General features: G+C 46.8%; 1 protein-coding gene and 1 long non-coding RNA gene across 13 annotated transcripts in view; one reads left to right on the plus strand and one right to left on the minus strand.

The window, feature by feature from the left end:
* SORBS1 (sorbin and SH3 domain containing 1) overlaps positions 1-21,945 on the plus strand; it is a 204,108-nt gene extending 182,163 nt beyond the window's left edge. For 8 of the 10 annotated variants that reach the window (XM_060101746.1, XM_060101755.1, XM_060101771.1 and 5 more), the window contains 3 exons: positions 12,899-12,957; positions 15,831-15,943; positions 18,646-21,945. In XM_060101746.1, the coding sequence (XP_059957729.1) occupies positions 12,899-12,957; positions 15,831-15,943; positions 18,646-18,713 (240 nt within the window). In that variant the 3' untranslated portion in view covers positions 18,714-21,945. Of the gene's footprint in view, positions 1-1,303; positions 2,078-12,129; positions 12,190-12,898; positions 12,958-15,830; positions 15,944-18,645 lie in introns of all 10 variants that reach the window. The other 2 variants (XM_060101735.1, XM_060101726.1) reach the window with 2 other exon arrangements.
* The window catches only part of LOC132492346 (uncharacterized), a 94,163-nt gene that overhangs the window by 5,970 nt on the left and 63,208 nt on the right, over positions 1-24,985 (minus strand). Inside the window, exons 3-5 of one of the 3 annotated variants that reach the window (XR_009532803.1) lie at positions 9,810-10,066; positions 7,659-7,735; positions 887-4,472 (exon numbers count right to left, since the gene is read on the minus strand). This is a non-coding gene — a long non-coding RNA (uncharacterized LOC132492346). Of the gene's footprint in view, positions 1-60; positions 107-886; positions 4,473-7,658; positions 7,736-9,809; positions 10,067-24,985 lie in introns of those variants that run through there. The other 2 variants (XR_009532804.1, XR_009532805.1) reach the window with 2 other exon arrangements.

Genomic DNA, 24,985 nt, shown 5'->3' on the forward strand with positions numbered 1-24,985 from the left:
GGGAGCATCCCTTCCTGGGTGAAGCTGGTTGTCTGGATACCACCACTGTCCCATACATACCATGGCCAGTATGGTTCTCTTAGTCATCTTACTGGTCAAGATTGGCCTGTAGAAGACAAAGATTGAAAGAGAGAATTTCATGTGCTCATCCTCAGACATATAGACTGGATTCAGAGTATTCTTTGCAATCGAGAACCGGGTTGGAAAAGGAACTTACAGTGTCTCTGTCTATACTGGGCTGAAAAGAAGTACATTTATAGGCATAATAAGATCTTTGCTTCCCTGAACATGAATTGTGAACAAACTTGTTTTAAAATATAAATTATTCCAAACCCATCCTCACTTTCCCAAATCCAATAAAAAAAATCAGACCTTGGGTTCAGGAGAGGCACAGTGGGGTGACTTCTTGTGAAATAGACTGACCATAAGTGGTAAGTTACAGGGAGTATGGCCAGAGAAATGAGAGCAGGACCTGGGGACACTTGGATGGTGCCTCTTTTCTCTCATCTTCTAATCATTTCCTCCTCTCCCACCTGCCATTGCTGACCCCCAGGAGATGGTTCTTGGCAGAAAGCATGAGACGGGCTGACCCAGGGCTTCCTGCACAGCGAGATCCAGATCCTATGATCTCTCGAGGAGAGGGTGTGAGCCAGGCACAGGGCATTCTGCTTCGTCATAGCATGGGGAACTCAACCTGATTTTTCGCTTGAGTGTAGCCAAGCACAACTATAAAACAAGATGACTACGCTACTCATACTCCTCTCTGGAAGGCTCTCTGCTGAGCCCCCCACCTAGAGAGAATAAAAGCCCAAGAAGGGTCAGAGCAGTGGCAGGCCTTTTAAAACTTTTTTTATTGAAGTCTAGTTGACATACAATATTATCTTAGCGTCAGGTATATAGCACAGTGGTTCAACCAGGCCACCTTTTTCTCCTCATGGCTCTGGGTCAAGGCTGCGTTGGCAGAGACAGTTGGGTGGGGTGAGGTGGGGAGCTTCCAGTGTGTCCCTTTACAAGTCTGATTCCGCAGACCAGCCGGCACCGTCTGTTCCTGCCCTGATGGGACCCTTTCTCCCATCTCCATACCGCGTGCTTCACCCTCCCCCCGCCTGCACACACATCCCAGTTTCTCTCCCAACCTAACCAGATGATTTCCTTTTTGGACACCAGAGTGTCCTGCTCTTCCTCTTCATTTCACTCCTCTCCATATATCCCTTGTGATTATTTTCCTCTTTTCTTCTCTGTGCTGACACTTGTACCTTTTGCTTCTTTCTTTTGTTTTCCTCTCTCTCCTTTTCTTTTGAAGTTTCCCGGTCACAGCAAGCTCATCACGCCAGCCCCCTCATCTCTGCCCCACGCCCACCGAGCCCTGTCCCCTGAGATGCACGCTGTCACCTCTGAGTGGATCTCGCTGACCGTAGGAGTCCCAAGCAGGCGGCCTTTGGCCCTGACCCCACCCTTGCCTCCTCTGCCAGAGGCTTCTGTCTACAGCCCTGAACCCCTGGCCTTGTGGGCGAGGCCCAGCTCCTCCCTTACCCTCAGCCTCCCCCGTTCGGGCTGGTCAGCCCGGGCCACCCCACGCTCAGTAGTCTCCCCGCTGGCCCTGCCTCCCCCGCACAAAGCCTGCTCCCTGGCGCCCGGTGCCCAGACCTCCCTCCACGCCAGCGGAGATGGTGGTACCCACGTGCCACCTCCAGGGGTCCTCAAGGATAGCTTCTCCCAGCTGAGGCTTGGGCGTTCGGACAGGGTCATCTCGGAGCTTAGCGACGCCTTTAGCAGCCAGGGTGAGCAGCAGCCGTGGCGAGAAGGAAGTGGAGCACGTGAGAGGAAAGCAGACAGGGAGGCAGGTGAGAGATGCCCGGGTGGACCCGCCATCTCTAAGAAGAGCTGCCTGAGACCGTCAGACGTGGTCAGGTGTCTGAGCACCGAACAGAGACCCACAGAGCTCCACACCCCAGAGGAGAGCCGGCCCCGCAAGCCCTGGGGTAGCCCTTTCCCGGGAAGGGAGGCTGAGCCCTCAGAGCTGCAGAGAGGTGGCGAGCCGGCCGAGAGGAAGGCCGCTCGGACTGCTGCGAGCGAGGTAGGCCTGCAGCATGACCATGTGTGCCCGGGTGTCTTGGCCAGCAGGGTGGGCTCACCCCTGGCTGCATGGACGCCCATGAGAGCTGTTTGCTTTCTTGGGAACAAAAATATGACCCAGGAGGGAACGGAGGGGTCGTCCATTAAGGTGTCAGGGCTGGGACAGTGGAGGCAAAGGACAGTCTGTATTCTGGCCTCTCAAGGTGATTCAGAAGCGACCCCCACGTTGGGTACCTCCTGGGCTGGTGCAAAAGCCCACGAGAAGGTCTTCCTCCCGGCCCAGTCGTGCCTGGGAGGTGATCCTCGGTCTGCCCCAGCACAGCTGAGAACACCAGGCTTTGGTTTGGCTCCGTGTGATTTGGTTTTGTGTGCGACACGCTTCGTTTCCGTAACCCACGGTGCTCTGCCTGCCAGCGCTCAGCCCTGTCAGGTCTTCGTCCTGTCTCGTGTTTGTGTGGGAGCTGACTTGTTCACTGAAGAGCAAATGCGTTTTGGTTCTGGTGGGGAGTGGCCCAGGGCTGGGCTCCTTGAATGGCAGGCCAGGTTTTTAGGTGACTGTCCCATTTTCTCTCCGGGTCAGCTATCAGGATTTGGGGGTTTGGACCAGGGCAGCCCTAGGATGTTTTGAGGGCTGAAAATTTGGGGGCAGGGGGAGATGAACTTAGCAGTTAGATCACGGTTCTAATTTTGGCTACGTTGTTTACTACCCCAGAAGTCAAAGATTTTGGCAGCTTCTCTAAAGCAGCCAGGTTTGAATGCCTGCTCACCTCTACTGTCCAGTGACTTGGGAGTGAGTTACTTCCCCTCTCTGAGCTTCAGTTTCCTCATCCATAAAATGGAGATTGACACCTACCTCAGAGTCTGGTTGAGAGGATTCCACGAAGTGATGCATGTAAAGTGCTAAGCACAGGGGCTGGGAACGGAACATGTCAGCACTTTACAAATGGAAGCTATCCGCTTTGGGTGATGGAGAGCTGCTTCTGGAACTGAGAACATTCTAGAATGTTTTTCGAACCAGATAGAATTCTTGAAGATGTCTCCAAATCATTTATGCCCATGATAGACTATGCTTGATCCTCAGACCTGCAATCCCAGTTTCCCTTTAAAGTGTCATTTACTCATTCAACAAATAATTGATTCAAGGCCTGTAGACACCAGCCTCTGGGCAGGATACAGGGGTCATCTCATCTCTGCCCTTGAGGAGCCTTATGTTTCCGTGAGACTGGCGGACACAGCAGTAGAGGTGTGCTTGGAGGCTGCAGGAGCCCAGCGGCCTAAAGCACAGGTGAGGCCAGATCTGCAGCCCCAGCCTGTGGCAGGGAGTGGGACATCATTGCTGCGGGGAAGGACAGTGTGGGAATGATAAATAATCAGGCTTAGCCTCCCCACTGGTCTTCTCCTATGCAAAGTACGAGTGGAACTTGTCCCTCCCTCGCAGGGCAGTGTAAGGATTAAATGAGGTGGGTGTGGTGCCTGGCATGTGGGAAGCCTCCCTAAAGTGGATTGTGTGGGCCTGAGGAAAGCGAATACCTGGGGAGGGTTTTACCTGGCCCGGGAGCAGGTGCTCCTGGAAGGGGTGTTCTGTGAGGAAAGAAGGGTGTGTCCAGTCAAGGAAAGGATAGTTCGCTGGCGGGGAGGGGGGTGAAGTGGCTGGTTGAAAAGAAGTGAATGTCTCAACACAGGAACAATTCTGTAAATGTTCTAAGTCAGCGCATGGGGCCTGGAGGCCTCGTTATGGTCAGCAGTGAGTCATTGCAGCCTGACGCCAGGACCCAGTGTGCACAGGAAGTGCGCATGGCGCTCGGGTGAGATTAGAGTTACTCGCTTCCCGCTTCCTAACAAGGAGAGGAGGGGGCTGGCAACACAGAAAGCCAGGCTTGTTGAAAACTGATTTGCCTTTCTTGGTGGGCTTCCAGACCCCAAGTGCACCACTTCCTGTCCCCTCCCTTCCTCCTGCTCTCGCAGCACAAGCCCCTTCTCCCCGGCACCGGTCTCGCTCCCTGTTGAGAGCTGGGGGTTGTGTGAAAAGGGCTCCTGCCCACACACTCCCTCCCAAGCCCCTTTGCCTTCCCCTCCTGGCACTGGGAGCAGGATGGCAACCCGGGAAATGAGGTCCTGCAAAAGAAGCTTTCTGCCTCTTGAGGGCCTCTTTGGATGACAGAGCTAACGATGGGAAGGGCTCGAATGACAGATGTTCTCTGGTGATCCAGTCACAAGATGTGATCTCAGGCTGTGTCACTTATTTGAATGCATGCATTCCAGACCAGTTTGTGTTATCAGGAGAATTGCCAGCCACTCTTGTCCTTGCTGTGCGGTGCTAAACCAGTAGTCCAATTTTGTTATCACTGTTGAGAAGCTAGGTTGAGTATCTGACCCATAAGTTGAGGGAATTTAACCTGAGAGCATGAAAAGACATTGAGAAATGTTATGACCATTGCCTCTTCCATTCAAGCATCTAGGATGTTCCAGGCACTGTGCTAAATGCTGCAAGAGGCACAGAGGAATGAACATTGTCAGGGGCTCCCCTTTGCTCTCAGGAAAGTCTCTCCTCCTTCGTGGGCTTAGGAAGGCCCCATGTGATCTGGCCCTTTAGACAGCGAGCCAGCCTCACCTTCCAAAGCCTCCCCTGCTTTGTATGTCTGGGAAATTCCCACCTGTCCTTCACTTTTCCACTTAGATGTTACTCCTTCCAGGAAGCCTTTCCTGACAACTTTTCCCTCCCCCTGCAAGACTAGATTAAGTGCTGGACTTTGTGCTTTCACAGCCCCCTGCACCTGACCTAAGGGGGCACTTATCAGCTCTACTGTATTTGTCCCTTTGTTTGTCTGTCACCATTAGAGCATAAGGGACCAGAACCCCTGAGATATGGAAGGCACTCAATGAATATTTTTTGAGTGAAAGAAACAATACAATATGACTGACCCCAACTAAAGGAGTGTATGAGCTCCACTGGGGGAATAAGACATGTTCACAATTATAACGCAGACAGGGAAGGAGGGTCACAAACAGTTCACTCTGATAGTTCAAGATGGGAAGAAATAGTAAGTAGCAGGAAGAGGAAGATGGGAAGACTTTAAGAGAAAAGCGGCTTTTGATCTGGGGCTTAAAGAACTGGGAGTTTTATGACAGATGAACAGCAGGAGGGCGGCATTCAAGGCAAGCAAATAGCCCAGCCAAGCCCCAGGGGTAGGAACTTGAAAGGAAGGAGGGGAGTCCTGGTTTCATTGACGCTTCCGCAGGTGGATAGAAGGGGCTGGGAGCCGAGCTTGGAGGGCTGATTGGTGCCTCATGTGGATACTGATCAGCACCTTCTCACAATGTGTCTGATCGTCTTCCTCAAGTCCTGTAACCCTTGCTAATTGCTCATCAGCATTCCCTAATCGGTGTTAGTCCTTGCTTTGCTGCTTTCCTTCTCCTGAGTCACCTGTCCAGCCCATCCCACTGCCCCCATCTCTGCAGCTGTGCGAGCACTTCATTGTGAAAGGGTTTGACTTTTCACTCCTTTGTAGACTCCCAAGCTGATGTGACATTGGGTTGGTTGCTCGTGTTTTTAGGTGGGTGTTCTCTGAACAGCAGAAAGGGGTGAATGAGAGGTAGGGAGTGTTTAGGGGAAGCCAGGATCGTTGGGAAGGGTGCTGCACTGAAGGTCAGGATTCCTGGGCTCTAGCTCCCGCTTTGCCATGAGCCTGCTGTGTGTCTTTGGGTGAATCACTTCCTTTCTCTGGCAGCTTCCTCATCCATAAACAAAAGATTCAGACAAAGATAACTTCCTGTTAGCTTTGATATTCTATGATTAGCTAAAAATCCTGTGAATTTCAGTTACAAGGAGAGAGAAGAACAAATACAGAATTTATGATAGACCTGTGGACTTTCACAACAGAAAAATAAAAGCTTTACCTTTTGTTTTTTGAGGGACAACTTAACCAATTGGACAAAGACATATGTACAAACACATTCAAAATGCCCAAGAGTTCAGAATTATCAACTAAGTTCTTGGATCTTTTTGCGTGTAAATTTTGGCCAAGAAGGTTTAGGACAATTGGTCAAGGAAGTGAAGGGGAATATCATCTTGGAAATCACCATTAGCATCATCAAGTATTTTCTGAGCTTTCCCCAAGATAGAAGCACTGTTTGCAGACTGGCATCCAGACTTTGTTGTTAAGAGCTCCTACAATTGAGTGAGAGATCCTCACAGAATTTCTGAATTTAAAAGAATCTTTAAATATCATCTACTCCAGTGACTCATAACTTTTTCTGGATCACAGAACCTTGGAGAATCTGAGGTTAGCTGAGGACTCTAGGCCAGTTGTTTGGGAAAGAGGGTGGCACACGCACAATTTTGCATAAAGTTTTAGGAGATTCACATCTGAATCATTCTGAGAGCTCCCTAGGAGACCACAGACCACCCCCCGCCAGGTTACGAACCCCCAGTCTATTCTACTTTTACAATGACAGCACTGAGGCCTGAGAAAAGTGACAAAACCTGTGTGATGTCAGTTTGGGTCCTAAAGAGGAGAAAGCCAATCAAACGGTAAAATCTGAGGGCATCACGTTTAAATGAAAGTATTCAGGAAAGCTCTGTGTCTTCAAAGCATCTGAGAAGCATAAGAACAAACTACAGCCTTAGAGAAAGGAGAGGAAAGAGGGAAAGACGACAGGAAGATGTGCTTTGGTGAACTCAAGAGGGAACATCCCTTACCGCATGGAAACTAGGTTAGTTCCCAGAAAGGTAAGAGCAAAGGCATAGGCCCTTTGAGCGTGGAAATCAGAAGTAGAAGGGAAAGCTTGTGATGCAACTTACAAGAACAAAAAGACAATTAAAAATGTTAAAATACCCACCTAATAAGGGGAAACATTTTCCTTTGACTCACTCAGAAGGGAAATCTCTAAATATATACAGAGGGTGTTCAACAATGTACAGGATGGAGAGACATTGGCTGCAGTTCTTAGAAAAATGATCAGCAGGTATGCGCTCAACACCTAAGGCGCAGGGAACTAAGACCTGCAGTTGCAGTGTCCGCCCCTACAAAGGTGTTAGGAGAAATGGAGGATTGCAGTAGAAACGCTCATGCCAGCTGCAGAGTACAGGGCGACTTAAAGGTGGTCTCTTGATGGGCACCTCCCTCAGCTATTCTGATGTCTCCCCCTCTGGCAGAGCGCAGCCTGGCAGGTCAGGGTGTGCTGGGAGGGCAGGGAACTTGGAGTCAGAGAGAATGGGGTTCAAATCCTGGCGCTTCAGTTCCCAACTCTGACATGTTGGGTCTTAGTTTTGTAAGATGAGGTAAATATTGATCGCCTCATTGAGTTATTATGAGGATCAATGCGGTTTCCTGGAGAGGAACGCACCTGGCACAGAGCAAGTAGCTGGGACTCGATAAATACTTGCTGACAGGGAAAAGAAACAATAGTAGCTTATCTTATCCTCCTTACTCCATTCCACCTAAGAGAGGAAGGTGGGGTTGGGGGACAGAAGAAAGTAGAAGGTAGAAGAACTCCTTTACTTTGGTAAAAGTAAAATCCAGAATTTAGAACATTTAGAATTTGCACTCTGTAAATCAGTGCTTCTCGTTATTCTCTCTCACCTCGAGTACAAAGGCATCCTCTTGGAAAGCTTTTGGTTCCTTCATACTTGGATACGTATTTGCCATCACTCGTCTGACTGTTTTGGGAAAGGAACATAGCCCCCCACAGACTGTGAGAAGGCTGAGCGTGTAAGTTTAGTGCTGTCATCAGATTCACGTTACAACAACGCCCATGTGTTGTCTGTGGACTGATCTGCAAGGAGGTTGAGTCTAGGTGGTAAAGCAGTTGAACTAATGGGTGGTCGTTAGTTTTATACGTAAGCTGGGATCTTTTTCTTAATAAATGCAAGCGGAAAACTCAGTGGAGTCAGACTGTTCTGCGGGACCCGCGGAGGTTTCCTAGAGCCGAAAGCCCGGAGCCTAAGTCTTTCAGGTCTTCCAGCTCCTCTGTCAGAGTTTGCCTGTGGTCTTCCAGGAGCTGCCCCTCTCCCTCCACCATCCGGGTAGCTCCCCGCCTCCCACACTGCCAGACGTGAGCTCTCCAGGCACCCGGAGGCGACAGTCAAAGCTGCCCTCCACCCCATCTCCAGTGGGCAGTGAGTGGAGTGCTGGCCCCTTAAGCCAGGTCAGCCTTGCCCAGCCCTGGTTCTCAATTCACAGGACGAGCACAGTCTAATTACTACATTAGAACTTTAGAGCCAAAAAAGATGTTTATGTAAATCATGCCCAAGCCTCTTATTTCCCTAAGAACTTGAAATCCGAAGAAGTTAGGCATTTTGCTCAAAAATCAATAAATTACTGTGACACCCTGTCCTGGAACCCAGTTTCCTCCCTCTCAGTCCAGTGTCCCCTGGGAGGCCAGTGTGGGTCACCAGAGAGGTGAGGTCTGAGGAGAGGAGATTCGTGGTATGGGATGAGCGGAGGCACGCCACCTCTGAGAGACGCACACGGGTTGGGAGAGCAGAGACTCGTGCCACTTCTAGAGGGGCTCGGGGCCACGTGGAGGTGGAGTCCTCTGCCCTGTCCACATCTCCAGGACTTCCTGATGGCCTCTAGCCTGGGGACATTTTATTCTGGGCTTCAAGGCTTTGGCACACGCCCAGAGCTGGAAGAGAATGCTTAGTAACTCATAGGAGCACCAGGTGTTTTTTGTGGATCCAGAAGGATTAACAGCCCCAGGGATGCAGGGTCAGATATCTGAGGGACCGCTGTGAACTGAAGGTAGAAAGGCAACAGGGCCACAGAGCAAGGACACATGAAGGGCTGCTCACTCGGAAGAATGGAACAAAAGCTCCAGGCCAAGAGGGCCGACTTGTGTTTCTGTGTGCAAATATGGAAGAAAAGCTGTTCCTGGATCAGCAACTATCACCTGCTTACTGTTGATCCGGGAAGGCAGTGCAGTGGGGCGGGGCGGGGGGTGCTGGTGGCTGTTTTTCTAAACATGTGAAAAACTGGAATGTATTTCCAAGGTCGGAAATGTACTTAGCATGAGATAATAGTCCCTTTATCCCCAGCCCTGGCTGAGGTCCTGGTTAGAACTTTGTCCACTTTTAGGCTTAAAGAAGGGTGTACACTAAGACCTGGGAGGGTTTAGCAGCATCCCTGGCCAGCAGAAATATAACGTGAGTCACGTATGTAATTTAAAATTTTCTGGTAGTAAAATGGAGTAAGTGAAATTAATTTTAGTAGTATATTTGATTTAACCAAACATATCTAAAATAGTATCATTTTAATATATAATCAGGATAATTGTTGAGCTATTTTACATTTTATACTAAGTTTGGGAAATAATTTTGTAAAAAATAATTTTGTAAAAAGTGTAAATAATTTTACACTTATGGCACAGTTCATACTGGCCCCATATCAAGTGTTGAGTAGATACATGTGGCTACTGGCTACCATATTGGATAGCATAAGTTCCGAGGAAGAGATATATAAAGCTGTATATGGTTAGAAAGTGGGACCAGAGAAAGAAAAAATATACACCCAGAGGGAAAAATTGTCTGAAGGTAAACAGCCTTCAAAGTGAAGGGCGAGTCCCTGTAATGGATATCAGTGGTTTCCATCTCCACCAAAGGTCCACATGCTGTACCCACCCCACTCCCCCCACCCCACTCCCCCCCAAAAAAAACTGGTTTACATTTCCGCTATCTGAGATGTTTGGCTTAAATCTAAGGAATGCATTTCAAATAGGGAGAAACTGAATCTTACCTAACAGGATAAATATTTTTCTTGCCTTCTTCATTTATTCCACAGACGTTAAGTAAGCAACCAGGTGACCTCTCGGGGATGAGTTGAGTTTGTACTAGATGTTAAGTTTGTCTAGATGTGAAGGCTGCGGTGATGATCATCCTCTGGTGTGCATATGACCTGAGTCCAAGGAGGGTATTAGCTGGGTCAGGATCCCTTTTCAGAACTGTGGATTCTTGAGTTAATGATTGGATGATATCCATTACTGCACACTGGACCTTTTACACAAAGAAAAAGTATTCAAGAAAAGTTACAGCGCCTGTTTTCAGAAGAGGCAGAAGCTGGGTGTTGCCATCATCCTTACCCCAGCTATCCCATCACGAGCCAAGAGGGAGGTGGTGTATGGCGACTAGAACCTGAGAGGTTCAGTACTCAGTGGCTTTGCCACCTTATGAAAATCTTCAGAATTCCATGAGCCTTAAAATTTCCTTTGCTGCCCTCCCCAAGTCAAAGGGTGAATATAAAAGTCATGTGAGGTAATGGACCTATATGTGCACTTTTTTTTAAGATGTTGGGGGTAGGAGTTTATTAATTAATTTATTTTTGCTGTGTTGGGTCTTCGTTTCTGTGCGAGGGCTTTCTCTAGTTGTGGCAAACGGGGGCCACTCTTCATCGCGGTGTGCAGGCCTCTCACTATCGCGGCCTCTCTTGTTGCGGAGCACAGGCTCCAGACGCGCAGGCTCAGTAGTTGTGGCTCACGGGCCTAGTTGCTCTGCAGCATGTGGGATCCTCCCAGACCAGGGCTCGAACCCGTGTCCCCTGCATTAGCAGGCAGATTCTCAACCACTGCGCCACCAGGGAAGCCCCCCATATGTGCTTTAAAAGCGACTTTAAAAAAAAAATTCTTTACAAAAGAAAGGGACAGTGGGACCTCCCTGGTGTTCCAGTGGTTAAGAGGCGGAGCTCCCAATGCAGGGGGCATGGGTTTGAGGGAACTAGGATCCCTCATGCTGCACGGCTCAGCCAAAAAAAAAAAAAAAAAAAAAAAAAAAAGGGGGGGGATAGTAAAGTATCAGGTGGTTCTTAATGTAGCTGATTCACCAAACCTCTTTTAAATTTAAGTGTGAAATATTTGCTAGATGATTGATTCCAGTCACTCCTTTAGGATTAAAGTTGACTTGAAAGATGCTATGGGGTTTTGGTAAACTAGAGGTCATGTCAATAAATAGTCTGCATCCTCTCTTTGTACTGCACTTGACCTGAGGTGGTTAGGGTTAGGGTTAGGGACAGTAGGTGAATCCAGGAGGCAGGTCTACCACTAACTTGCTGGGTGACCTCAGGGGAGGCCCTCACCCTCTCTGGGCCTCCCTGTGAAACAAGTGGGTCACACACTAAAGATCTGAGTGCTCTTCTAGAAGGCCCTGGAGTTGCTGTGACTCATCACTATTATTGCACGTTACCTGGAGGGTTTCTCCAAGGATGGCTCTTCAAATATTCATTTAGGGAGACTTCTTAGAGCTTGGATTTGAATCCTCTCTGGGATAAATAATTCCAGACATTCTTCCAGTGAAGGCCTGGCCTGTGCTATAGGATCCTTACTTAAAAGACAGGTCCTCTTGGCCATGATTGCACCTTATTTCCATGTCAGCATGTGGGGCCTAAGCTGGTGAGTGACGAGTGATAGTTTCATTTCTACCACTGTGTCAGGACACACCATCCTGTTTCTGGAAGCAAGCTCTGCCCCATGAGATATCAGAACTCATCGCTCGCATACTTAGCTGGAGTGTATCATGTGCAGGTTTTTCCTGGGGAACAGTCTCACTTGATACGTCACAGATTGCCAAGGAGTTTTTCAAAAGTGTTGCCAGGGAAAATGGCATACCTGATACTTTTATGAGCCTGCTCTGCCAGAGGTGGTTCCCAGTCAAAATAAGTGGAACTGGCTTTTGGTACAGCAGCCCTTCCATAGATGCTTGCCAGCTGAGAGCAAGGGGACCAACGTGTGTGGTTACAGAGGGACATAACTGTTCCTTAAGGTAGCCCTTCTGTGTCTCTTCCCTGCCAATCTGGGGTCCCTGTGTTGTTCATTCTCACCTCACTGCAGCCATGTTCCCAACTGCTCATTTCATTGCCTGGATCCTTGCTTCTAACTCTGTACATTGCATTTTCTCCTCTGCACCCACCGTGTTGTCTTGGAAACTCGGTGGCCATAGGCCACGAGTATCCGGTGTCATTGAATGTGATGGTGTGGTATGTGTATTTGCTCACACTTTTATTTTGAATCCTTTCCAATGTGACATCTGCTAAAATGTCTCCCTTATAATTTGCTTGGTGATCACAGCCTTCTCATCATTCATTGAGCACAGGACCTGATCTCACAGAATCTGAAAAGAGCTATGTGGTAAGATGCCTGTTGAATAAGACTGTAGCTTTTCTAAAGAGAATTCTTCCTGATTTGTAGAGTCTAGACTGGAGTAATGCCTGGTTAACTCACAGAGCCATTATTTACAAGAATTATATGGCTATTGTAGTAGAGAGAGATGTTAGGCCACCCTCTCCCCTCAAAAAAAAAAAGCAGAGGAATTTAGAGACCATATTTCTACTCTGCCTACATGTGGGACTAAATTAATATATTAGTGCATGATTGGGGATACATACTTGCATTTCTATCCTGAAATTATTCCATTTGTAAGTTACTCACTAATTACAGGCTTTTATGCTGCCTTATTTTTTTTACTATTCATACTAAATCCCAAATTCTTCTGTATCTTACCTGTTTTTTCCATGCTTACACCTGGATCCCTCCTGCACTCCACTACTGGAATATCTATTTTTTTAACCTGGATCTTCAACTCTGTTGTTTTCCTGGACTTATGTGCTTCGTCTGGAATGTTACATCTCTTCCTCTCTTTCTTTTTTTTTTTGTCCCCATGTTGACTGTTTTATGGGGGTTTCTGGATATCTTGGGGCCACCACAGGAAGCAGTTTGCAATGAGATCATAAACATTGCCGAAAAATCTGTTCATTACTGCAGCACTGTTTCTCATCCCCTTGACTTTCATCACAAGGTATCCCCTTCTGACAATAAATCATCTCTAATCATTTCTCAGCAACCTCAAGCCCAGCAGCGAAGAGTCACCCCAGACAGGAGTCAAACCTCCCAGGATTTGTAAGTACACTTGGCGAACCTCAGTTCTCGAGTTCTCAGTAGACTGTTGGGCTTAGGAAGTGGGTCACTGACTGACTGTAGCAGGGGGCAGCCATTTGGGGGAATGAACCAGTCACTCCCAGCTTCTCTGAGGGTTTCTAGTTAAGACTGTTTCCCATCAGCCAACGTGAAAATAGGTGGCAGGTAAATAAAGGAGGTCACGGACTCTTGGGGGAGAGAGGTAAAGAATTAACTGCCATATAGGGCAACTGGGAGCTGCGCTGACTGGTCTCATTTCTAGTGCTGTGATAGCGTAGAGGAAGGAGTGTTAATTCTGACTGGAGAGGAATGAATTGGGTTGATCCATTCATTAAAAAAAAAAAGTATTGGATATCTATGTTCTAAGCACAAAGGAGTAAACTCCATTCACAGAGGAAGGGGGTTCTGGAATAAGCATTGAAAGACAAATCGGATTTGAGAGCTAGAGCAGGGAGGTAAAAGGTCTTCTCAGCTGAGAAACCACGTGTGCAAAGGCCCGGAGTAGGTAGTGTGTTTGGAGAACATCCAAAAACCCCTGTGGCCATGGTGTGCAGTTCATGGAGGGAATGGAGACAAAGCTCAAGGAGCAGGTTAGGACCAGACTGTAGAATCCAGAATGCAACTGAAATAAATTTGGATTTTAGTCTGCATTCACTCAGGAGCCACTGAAGGTTTTTAAAATCCAGGACCATACTGGGAGTTCCCTGGTCGGGAAACTAAGATCCTGCAATGCACGCAGCGTGGCCAGAAAAAAAAAAAAAAAAGAACACATTAATTGGATTTCGTTTTAGGTAGATACATCAGTCAACAGAGTGGAGGGTGGATTTCAGAGACGAAGGACAAAGATAGTGGTTTGGAGATACGAATACAGCAAAAAAGTGGTGAGGGCCTGAGCTAGGAAAGGGTGGGCCTCCGGTGCATGGAAGAATATAAGATTATGTAAGAATATAAGACTCCCCGAGGAGATAGGGAGAAAGGGAGAAGAGAACTGAGGATAGATCCTTGGGGAACCAACTTTTAAGGCAACAGAGTAGCAGCCAGCAAAGGAGACAGCCGGAGACACAGGCGAGGGTCTAGGAGCGCTCACTTGTGTGCCGCAGAGCAAGCAGTGTGCGGCCAGTGGTGCTCCTGCTTCAGAGAGGCGAGGAGGGTAGGAAATGAGAACTGTCCTCCAGGTGGCACCTGGAGCAATCGTTGGTGACCTCTGCAATGACAGCGCTGCTGCAGGCAGACCCTGTGTTACAGAGGGCTGATGAGTCGGTGCGATGGTGAGTGGACGGAGCGGGCCACCGGGAGGCTGTAGGTTCAGGGAGTAGCAGAGACGGGGGAGTTGTTCTTAGGATGCAGAGGCTTAAGCACATTTGTACTTGAGAAGGAGTTAACAGGATCGAAAGATGTAAGAGAGAAGACGTTAAGTCGAGGAAATAGCCCAGGGAAGGGAGTTTACCCTGGGCAGGAGCAGGGACCCTTCCTTACACATGGCAGTAGGGGCAGGAGGGGAGGAAAATTAAAGCTCTGCTCAGAGGCGGGGGAAGGATGCTATGGAGCCGTGTCCGAACAGCATGAAGCCCCTCCAAAACTAGAGCCAGTTGGGGACCCAAGCAGCAAGGTTGCAGGTTTCCAGCGGGTCTCCACTGTCTGGGGTGAGACAGTGAGGCAGATAACAGGAGTAATCTCCCAGAGCTGAGACTGGCAAAGCAGCCACGGCGGCAGTAAAGGGCCTAAGGCATCGTAACGAGTCCAGGTTGGGTAAGAGACAGCAGGCAAATACAGAAACATCAAAATGTATTCATTTACCAACTGGAAATCCATCTGCAACTCTTAATTCCTCATTAGAGACCTTCCTTCTGGCGGGCAGATCCATCTACCAGAGTTTCACTACATTTGAATAAATATGTAAAATTAAATTGCCCCTTTGGTTTTAGCAGAGAGCAGAACCTCTCGTTTCTAGGAACTGACTCCACTTACTTGTTTCTAGTCTCCCTTGCCCACATGCTGGAATTCACTGACATCCACTGAAAATGGCAGATGACGGGCTGGTTTGCAAAGTTTTACCTGCTACTGTTGTGTTTCAAAGTAGCAAGTAAACAGAACTGTGAACTGGTGCATAGTAAGTGCTTCTTAAATATCTATCAAAAGAATAAATGAAAACAAGTGTTTATTTGTTGCCAAAACAGGTATCAGATTTCACAAGTAGTCCAGCTTTTTCCAGAGCCTGTTGTCAGAACAGACCAAACTGCCTTAGGCCAACTAACAAGCAAATAAAAATCTTAACCCCAAACATCACTGGGATAGAAATGCTTTCAAGAGTTTCAGAAAAATGGCATCCACGTTTAAAAGCAATTAATGAAATGTGTGTTGGCATGTAAAGAAACTCAAGGTAGTTTTGCTAAACAGTGAGGCAATTGAGATGTACTTTTAAAAATTATACATATACATGACAATTGCCTCATGCTCTCCAATGTATTATTCTGTGACCAGAATATAATGTCTGTCTCTGGACCTAAGTAACTTCTGATTATCCTTGATAATCTACATGTATTACCCTATGTTAAGAAAAGGACTCGATTAACTTTAAAGGCGGAGCATCTAGACAAAAAAGCTTGGCTGTGGTAACCAAATGAAACTGAATAAAAGGACTGATCGTGACTTGCTTCTCAGAAGTTCCCCATCCCTATGAAAACTTAATTTGCTTATCACATGGATCTCCCCAATTAGAGAAATAGCCAATAACTACTTTTATCCCCACTGATGAGTAGGAAACACTACCCAAATGTTGATTCAGCTGATAGGGGTTTTTAAAACTCATTATTTAATTCCATCAGTGTTTGAGTCAATATTTATTTCTCTCACAGATTTAGCTACCAAGCATTGTATAGCTATATACCACAGAATGATGATGAATTGGAACTCCGAGATGGAGATATTGTTGATGTCATGGAAAAGTGTGACGACGGATGGTTTGTTGGTAAGTGACATCGTACTTTTCTTACCAGTTGTGTATTGAAGGAAGAACTAGGCGTGATGAGTCATGAAAAGAGCACTATTCTCTACACAGAGAGAAGGGCCTTCTCAGTTCCTATACCACCATTAGGAATGATGAGCCACCCAGTTTATGTTTGCTCTCAGGGCAGTGTGGACGATACTAACATTGAACCTGACAACCACATACGCCAACATCTACTGCATGGAAGGGCAGTTGCCAGCCTCATCCATTGAGTTCTGTTTGTATTTCTTTTTTTTTTTTTTTTTTTGTCTGTGCCATGCAGCTTGCAGGATCTTAGTTCCCTGACCAGGGATGGAACCAAGGCCCCAGCAGTGAAGCGCTGAGTCCTAACCACTGGACCGCCAGGGAATTCCCTCTGTATTTCTATTGTGCATCTGTCTGTCCTACATTCGGAAATTTTAATTTTTAAAACGCCTGTGGAACACCACAAGAACACTTGAGCCTAGATTTCTGCCGTGAAGCTCAAGCATATGTGTAGACATTCCAAAGACCTCATTTACTCCAGGCGTCTAATAACTTTCCTCAAAGCAACCTGCTTAATTAAAGGAGTCACTTTCATAGGATGGGGGAGAGAAAGATCAGAATTTGAGATTCTGTAACAAAACAGACGCTTGATATACTTTCTTACTGAAGTTCTCTCAACAAACAGCCTGTAAGACAAGAATTATCCTCTTTCCACAGATTCAACAACTGAGGCCCAAAGAGGTTAAGTAACTAGCCCCAAGGTCACCACTCAGGTAGCAAATGGTAGGGCCAGTATATGAACTTAGGCTCATCTCTCCCTGAGCCTCTGTTCTTTCTGCTCAGGCACAAATATAATGTTGGGAACCATTGACACTCTTTGTGTCAGTTTACCCCTTAAACAACTGGCTTTACCTTTATCTTCTTTCCAAAGACCAACTCTTTCCTATCTCCCTAGAAAAGCTTTGCTAAATCGAAATGTCAGGACTGGGGCCGTGAGAACAAGGCCTCGGCACAAATGGGAAGCCAGAAAGATTTGCCTTGGCCTCACCAGCCTCCAGAAAGCTACCCCACCCTCCTCCCAGGGCCTGCAGAAGCTTGTGGTCCTCACCATGTTGAGGTTCTATTCAGAAGGAAACCAGGTCTGAAAGTCAGCAACATTCTAGTGCAGTGCAAGTCCAATAGAAACATAATGCAAGGAACTCCCTGGCAGTCCAGTGGTTAGGAATCTGTGCTTTCACTGCTGAGGGCCCGGGTTCGATCCCTGGTCAGGAACTAAGATCCCGCAAGCCTCACGGCACAGCCAAAAAAAAAAAAACATAATGCAAGCTATGTATGAAATTAAAAATTTTCTGAAAGCCACATTGAAAAAAGTACAAAGAAACCAATGAAATTAATTTTAATATATTAAGCCCAGTGCATTTAAAATATTACCATTTGAACATGTCATCAGTATGAAAAATTGCTAGGGAGATACTTTACATTCTTTTTGTACATAAGTTTTTGAAATCCAATATGTATTTTACAGTCACAGCATCGCTCGGTTCAGACCAGCCATGTCCTCAAGGGCTCAGGAGCCACACGTGGCTGTCCTATTGGAGTGCAGGCTAGTACGGATTTGTTAAACTCTTCCAGGAGTATTTACATTTTTATGAGAACTTGGGATGGGGTGAGGGGCATCCACCGGCAGCTAGGTAAAGGAAATATTTGATTCCTTAATTCCTCAGACACTTAGAAAAGTGGTCTTGTGTTCAGACTATGAAGAAAATAACCCAGGAGAGCTCATTGTTCTCATCCGTCAGGAAAGGTGCTCACCACCCATATGAGCACATCTCTGGGCTTTACCATCTCAGTTCTCTGCAGCCTCCTTGACCATCCCCCTGGGGTTTCAGCTAGCTGTTTTAGATGGCCTTAGCTTTGACACATTCTTCTAGCCTAGAAGTTTTACTTTGGGCAACAACTCCAACCCACTGATAGTGGCTGCTTGAAGTGTGTTCAGCAGGATTCTGAAGCTCTATCCAAGCCAATCGGGGAAAGGATGCAATGATCAAATTGTGATGTCTGCTAATGAGAGGGTAATGATGACACAGCATCTATCTGCCACTCCAGCCTTACCTCCCAGCCTTAGAGAGAGAATCCCAAGGGAAGGAACTATTGCTAGATTAGGGATCCAGCAATGCTGGAGGTGGAGCAGCCCAGGAAGGGCTTGTTCCCTGGTAGCTCAATGTTCCTGGCCCAGAGGGAACCCTGACAAGGTTGGTAGTGAAGACAGGGAGTCAATCTGGGGCCTAGGCTCAGGAGGGAGATTTCCTTTTGCTGTGCAGTCATATCCAGTGGACTTCAGAAATCCTACAGTTTAGAAATTCTAAATCCCCAGTACCTTGTGGTGTTGGGTAACTGTGTTCATTCTTCCATAAAGGAGAAGTACTGGAAAGAGCAATGGGCTGGGAGTCAGAGACCTGGGTTCAAGGTCTGTCTCTTGACAGACCTTGGGTTTCCTCATGTGAAAAAAATGGGAGTGTTAGAAATGCCCGCCTTGCTTATCACCCAGCATTATTCTGCAGCCTAAATGAGATAAGATAGGGGAAAGTGATTTGGAAACCGTATGCCCTTCTACAAGCTGCAGGATTGTTACCAAGGACTCCCTCTGAACTCAAATGGGTGAGTCTTCTCATTGTGTGTATATGTTTTTGTTTTTATAGGTACTTCAAGAAGGACAAGGCAGTTTGGTACTTTCCCGGGCAACTATGTAAAGCCTTTGTATCTGTAAGAAGACTGAAAACCACAGAGATGATTTTTATTGGAGGATGAAGCATAATTCATGAATTTGTCTATTTAAACATTGAGTCAGTAGGAAAACTGATAAAGAAAGAAGAAAAAGAGAGGACAGAGAAGTGTTGCATTTAAAACCTGAGCCTGTCTAAGCTTACTGCGTGTATCAGACAGGGCTGAACCACGCAGAAAAGGAATGAGGCAAGTTGGTATTTACTTAGCTGCTTCTGGGAGCCACTCCAGCCCTGCCCTCTTCGCCCCCCACCCCCCACCCCACCTTGAGTAATCTGACCTGCAGCGTGGTCCAGGAGCAGTTAGGCCAGAAATGCTTGTTGCTGCTTCAGGCTTGACCGGCTTTGGCTCAAAAGTGTCGTTTAGCCTGCAGGAGCCCTCGGAGCACCAGGGAGATCCCCAGCCATCCTCCAAGGCGCCACACAGACTCCCCCAGTCGCCCCGGAGCCTGCCGGTCCCCTAGTGCTGTGAGAGACCAGTCAGGGCTGCCAAGGCGATCCCTAAACAGTAGTGGAGACCCCAAACTACCCAAGGCCCAGTCCCTCCCTGGAGGTAGGTGGGGAAATGGAGGTCAAAGTAGGCGCCCAGTGCATTCAGCTTTGCCATTGACACCCCCGGTGTTCAGCCAGAAAAGCACACAAGGTTTGCCCCTGGAGCGGGGTGGCCAGGCAGATAGTTAAATTTGTATTTCCAGGTGATTAAGTCAAGAAGCCCTGTAACTTGAGGTCCCTTGCAGCGGCTCCTTCCCCATGTCACTGGCTGTTATGAACGGTCGCCTTCAGGGCAGCACAGTTTCATTGAGCAGAATGCCATTGCTACTCTCTTTCTTTTCTGGATTGTTTTAGGCCAGGACAGTTTGGGGTTGACAGGCCTGTTCTCACAGAGAACCAAGGATGGTGTTCAGTGACTCATGTAACGTACACCAGTGTACACTGGATGCCAGGGGCCACTGGTGAGCAAGGCACGCTCCAAGCCTTAGAGGAGGTTGGCCGTGTCTCCATTTTCATTCCCCATAGGAGTCCAAGGACTACCCAAAACGTAGGAACCCAAGGTTATGGATCCTGACGCACCCTGTGAGGCTTCTCTTTAGAGCAGACGGTGCAGATGCTGTGGCCCTAAGGGTGAGGCCATGATATGCTGCCGCTCCCAGGAGGCCGGTCTTCTGTGGGGAACAGAGCCAAGGACAGAGGCTCCTGGGGGTGCCTGGGGTGTTCCGTCCCAACGTTATCCAATTCAAGGATGCTTACTGGCCACTCTGTTAGACACCTTGGAGAGGGAACTCAGAGGTGGTTGGAGAGACAGACACACAAAAATACTGAATCAAGAGAGACTGTGATAAGTGCTAAGAAGGGTGTGAGAGAGGAAGAGATGAATTTTCCCTGAAGGGACCCTAGAAAGCATTGTCATATTTCTGTCTCCATTAGCTCACCTTGAACAACTAGGATGCTGGAAGAACCTTTGTCTGCAGGTGGTTTATGGCTGGAAATACTTGGAACTGTTTCCAGGGTCTTCAAACTCTCATCCTGCCCACAAATACACATCCAAGGTCACAAATAGGAGTAGCAGTCCCAGGTTGATAGGGTGTGTACAGGAACCCTGACTCTTTGCACGTAGCTCAGAATTGGCCTAGGACCCATGTCCCAGAGTCTCTATAAGCACGCAGAGCTTGTCTTCAGTGCCTCAGCTTCTCTCTCCACTACGCATCTTAGGACCCCCATCAGCTGCCCACCCCCGTCAGGGAGCCACAGTACCCTCACTCCCTGTCCTTCAAAGCATGCTCTCAGGAAAGCAACTGCCACTGACTCCTTCACAGTCAAGTATAAATGACTGATAAGAGGAAGGTGTTATTTCTTCCCAGAAACACTGGTTTTTAACTAGAACAGAGCAGAGCCTTAATCCCAAGGGGGAAAGGCTGTGGAACTAATGGTGGAGGTGGGGCTGGGGCTATAGGTGAGGGTGGATGAGCTTCCTGGGTAGAAAGGGACTTCTTGATATTCCTTAAGAAAGACTCGGTGCTTTGGAAGGTCCACCTCACCATCCAAGGGCACTCTGTTTCTGTCTCTCCTCCCCGCTCCGAATCTAGTTCAAGTGCATATCCACATGCATTTCACACAGCAGCATCACCCATTTTGGAATGTATATTGGCTAATGTGTTTCCTGGCCTTTCTTAGATGCAAACCATTCATAACACGATCTTATCTGTTTTTTGAGGGGTGCTTATTGATTAAGTAGGTAAGTTGGAACACCTCTTTAAATACAGCTAGAAAATAAACCAATTTGTAAAGCCACACTTGCATTTGATGCCAGCCTCACGACTTTGTATATCTCCAGAATCCCAGGTATGCCTCACCAATTTGCCCATCTTTAATAAACTCATCTGTTAAAATTTGCATCAAACTTCAGCTTCCTACATATGACACAACAAGGAACAAAGGGTTCCAATTGCCCCTTTGTCTTCAGACATTTAATAATACAAAATACCTATTTTTATGCCGAGATATTTATACAGGTTTATTAATCGCAAGTGCAACTAACTGGCAGCATGCCCTGCAACACATTTTGATAGATTAGCCATGCTTCTGGGTAAAGGCAAGCCCCACACTACTTAACTTTTGCAGTCTTTCTGGGATCAGTAAGAGAAAAAAAATCACATGCTTAAGAAGTGGGACTGTAAATATGTATATTTAACTTTGTATAGTCCATGTACCTACTTTGTATAGAAAAATAATTTTAAAAATTTGAACCGAAGGGGGAGTAAAATAAGGAAGTCATGAAGTTTTTTTGCATATTTAAATGAAGGAATTCCAAAATAACTTACCTGCAGATTTTTAGCACAAAAATAGCCCTTGTAAAGTGTTATAATTTTAAATAATCATTCTTTCTGGGAGAGAAGATAACTGTTATCTCAATTATAGTGGTTTTTCTTATTTTGTTTTTGATTTTTTTTTTTTTGCAGTCCTGTTTATCTGCAGTAATATTAAGGCCTATTGCTAGAATAGGTTACTACAAAAAATATTATATTCTGAAAGAAAAATAACTGACATTATATATAACCAATTAAAGTATTGCCATTTAAATTATACACCAAGAGCATGTACTATGCAGACACAGATTTTTCTGTTCATCTATTTTTCTTTATGCAGTGGATCGATCTGACAAATAGATGTTGAATTAGTACATTGGCTGTACATGTTATTTAATAAACTTTATTCAGAATTGCGTGGCATATGTTTGTTCTTACCATTCATTGTTTCCTACCCTTTCAAGTTTCTCAAATGAGACTTATATTCACCTCTTCAATGGTGCACACTCTCCTTTTCCATTCTTACTTACACCTAGCTTCCGCCTCACTCCTTGAGGACACCACTTACTCTATTCTCAATAGGCTAACTCCGTGACACTCTGAATTGATTAATGTTGACCATTTTACCGTTCTTTCTAAAATGTTTGTATTTGTTCTGATTACAAGAATAATGCACATGTCTTTAAAAGCAAAAGTGACCATTATAAAATATGTATAATGGGTCTCAATTTACTCCACAAGACATGGGTACAGGAAATGAGACCACACTTAGTTTTTCTAAACAAGTTAAATCTGGCTACGAGTCTGATCTTGCTACAGTGGGTGAAAATGCAGTCTGTCCTTGTGTTCACTCCCAAACCAAGTGTGTCAAGGCTGTGGCACTAGGCATCCAGCCTCCCCTGGCATCTCCATTTGGGGTGGGGCCTGCTACAGCAGCATGGGTCTGTCCCATAGTAGAAAACCCCAAAACTCCCACCCCGCCTCTTCTGATGCTGTCCTTCGCCCTTCAACTCAAAGCACCCATTCACACTGCTACCCCTTTGGGGTGACTCGGTGGAACCTCCTTTGCTTAAGCCTTCAACAGTCCTGGGAGAAGGGTCATCTTCCACGGGTCCGACAGCCTTGATACTGGGCCCTGAGTCACAAGCACTACTTCTGCCTTCCATCCCGTCCAACAAATCCATCAGCTCTGCCTTCAAAATACCTTTAGAACCCAACCACTTCTATCACCACAGTCCAAGCCATTTTCTCACCTGGGTCATTGCAGTCACTTTCCAACTGGTCTCCCTGCTTCCACCCTTGCCCCCTCTACCTTAGTCTGAACAGAGCAACCAGAGTGATCCCTCTAGCGGCTACTCCTCTCCCTCGGAGTGGTGCAATGGCCTCGAGTCCAAAGGACACTGCCCTGCCTCCTCCTCACCTCTGCCTTTCTCATTGTTCCTTGCCACCACACAGTCCTTCCGGCCTCACACTCGTCGAGCACGCTTCAGCTTTAGGGTCTTACTATGCTGTCCCCTGGGCCTGAAAGACCCTGCCCCCAGAGCTGCATGGTGTCCTTCCTTCCTTCAGGTCTTTCTGTTGCCCTCTCAGGGAGGCTTTCTCTGACCACTTTATATGTAATAGGATCCTACGGTCTCCACCCCAGCATTCTCTCCCATGCTCTTTTCCTCTGTGCTTCTCCAAACACTCATCACCATCTGATATTTGTTTTCACATCAATTGTATAAAGTCCACGAGGGTAAGGATTCTGTCTTGCTGTTACATGCCCAGCACTGAGAAGAGTGCCCAACTAGTTGGCACGCAGCCAACTAGTTTGAGCAAACAAATGGTTTGAGCAAACCAGTGAGTACATACATGAATGAATTAAGCAATGAACCTCTCCAGACCAGAGATCCTAGAACTCAGAAAACTGACACTAATTGTGAAAGCAGTGAACCATCATCATGTCACTTTCTGACAGCAGCAAAAATAACAGAAATTAATCTCTTTAAATATTCTGGGCTCTTACAAACAGAGAAAGTGAAAGTTCTCTATAATTAAAGTCACCTTCCCACAGAGATCACCTAACTAACCAACGTATGATCCTCCAAGCTTTTCGCTTTGCGCATACAAAACACATCTCTAAACAAATGCTTTAGACAGTCTTACATGCTTTCTTCCCTGTTAACAATAGAACGTGGACATGTTTCCATAATTTACTTAACCACCCCCCGATTGGTGATGCAACAGTTTGATGTTATTGCCAGCTTTTTACCACAACAAACAATGCAGCATTGTAGAATTACTGGCTCAAAGAGCAGGAACATTTCAAACGTTAAAGGAATATTGCCTTCCCAAAAAATTGCACCAGTTTACACTCCCACCAAATGTGTGTGTTTCCCCACCACCCAACTGTCTACTTCCATGAAAGGCTCTTCCTTGGTTTGCCCACCTTTTCTGGCCAGCAGCTTCTCAGTCCCCTTTCTAGATCTTCACCACATCTCAGCCCTCTGTTACTTTCTCTCCACACGTGCTCCTTCAGGAAGCAGACTCCCCACGATATAATTTGGCCCAAAGAGTCAATTGTCTGATGGCTCCTTTCATTGATAAGTAGTGGAAAACTAACATACTTGCTGGTATTGAGTCACATCCCTGGGAAGAAAGGAGCTGGAACTAGCCTCAGGCAGGAGTGAATCCAGAGACTCAAACTTTCTCTGTATTTGTCTTATTCTTGGCCCTGTTGGTCTTGTTTGGCTACATTTTCACCTCCTGAATGCAATAATAGGAACTACAGCTGCAGGCAGCTCCAGCCTCACTCTTCCAGTTCTCTAACTCTAGACCAGGCAAAAGGGCCTTCCTGTGACTTCCCTGCCAACAATTCCAGACCCTGGCAGGCCCGACATGGATATTTAGTGTTCCTTGACTCATCACTTGGGTTAAAGGGACTGGAGTGTGATTGGCAGGCCCACCAGAACATCATGGAATAGGGGACAGGAGAAGGCCAGGCGAGGGGGTGGACTGCTATAAGAAGGCAGCTGGAGAGATAACTCGATGGTCCAAACTGGACTTTAGGCATTATTGTGACAATCTGGAAAATGGGACACCATTTTCCTGTCCCAGGACAAACTTCAGTGTAGCTGAATGTTGGCTCTCTGTGCAGAAGCTCTGCTAGCCAAGGTCTTGAGAAGGACACAGCGTAGGAGGACGTCCATCCAGAGGAGGGGGCTGATGTGACCAAGGGGACATAGCACAACTGTATCACACACTAAAAGTAAGATTCTTCTGAAAAGGAACAAAGATTGGGGTCTCAAAAGTCATGAAGTGTTTGGGTGAATTGTATGTGGGTGTATTGGACAAGTCTTAGCATGTCAAACCTATCTCAGGGATACTTAGAGGAGGCCTATTAGGACAAACAAAAGAAGTTACTACTTGATAACAGATAATTTGTGGAATGTATCAGGCAAGAAGGTGGTTCA

This window comes from Mesoplodon densirostris, chromosome 1 (genome assembly GCF_025265405.1).
Source record: "Mesoplodon densirostris isolate mMesDen1 chromosome 1, mMesDen1 primary haplotype, whole genome shotgun sequence".
NCBI classification, from domain to species: domain Eukaryota; kingdom Metazoa; phylum Chordata; class Mammalia; order Artiodactyla; family Ziphiidae; genus Mesoplodon; species Mesoplodon densirostris.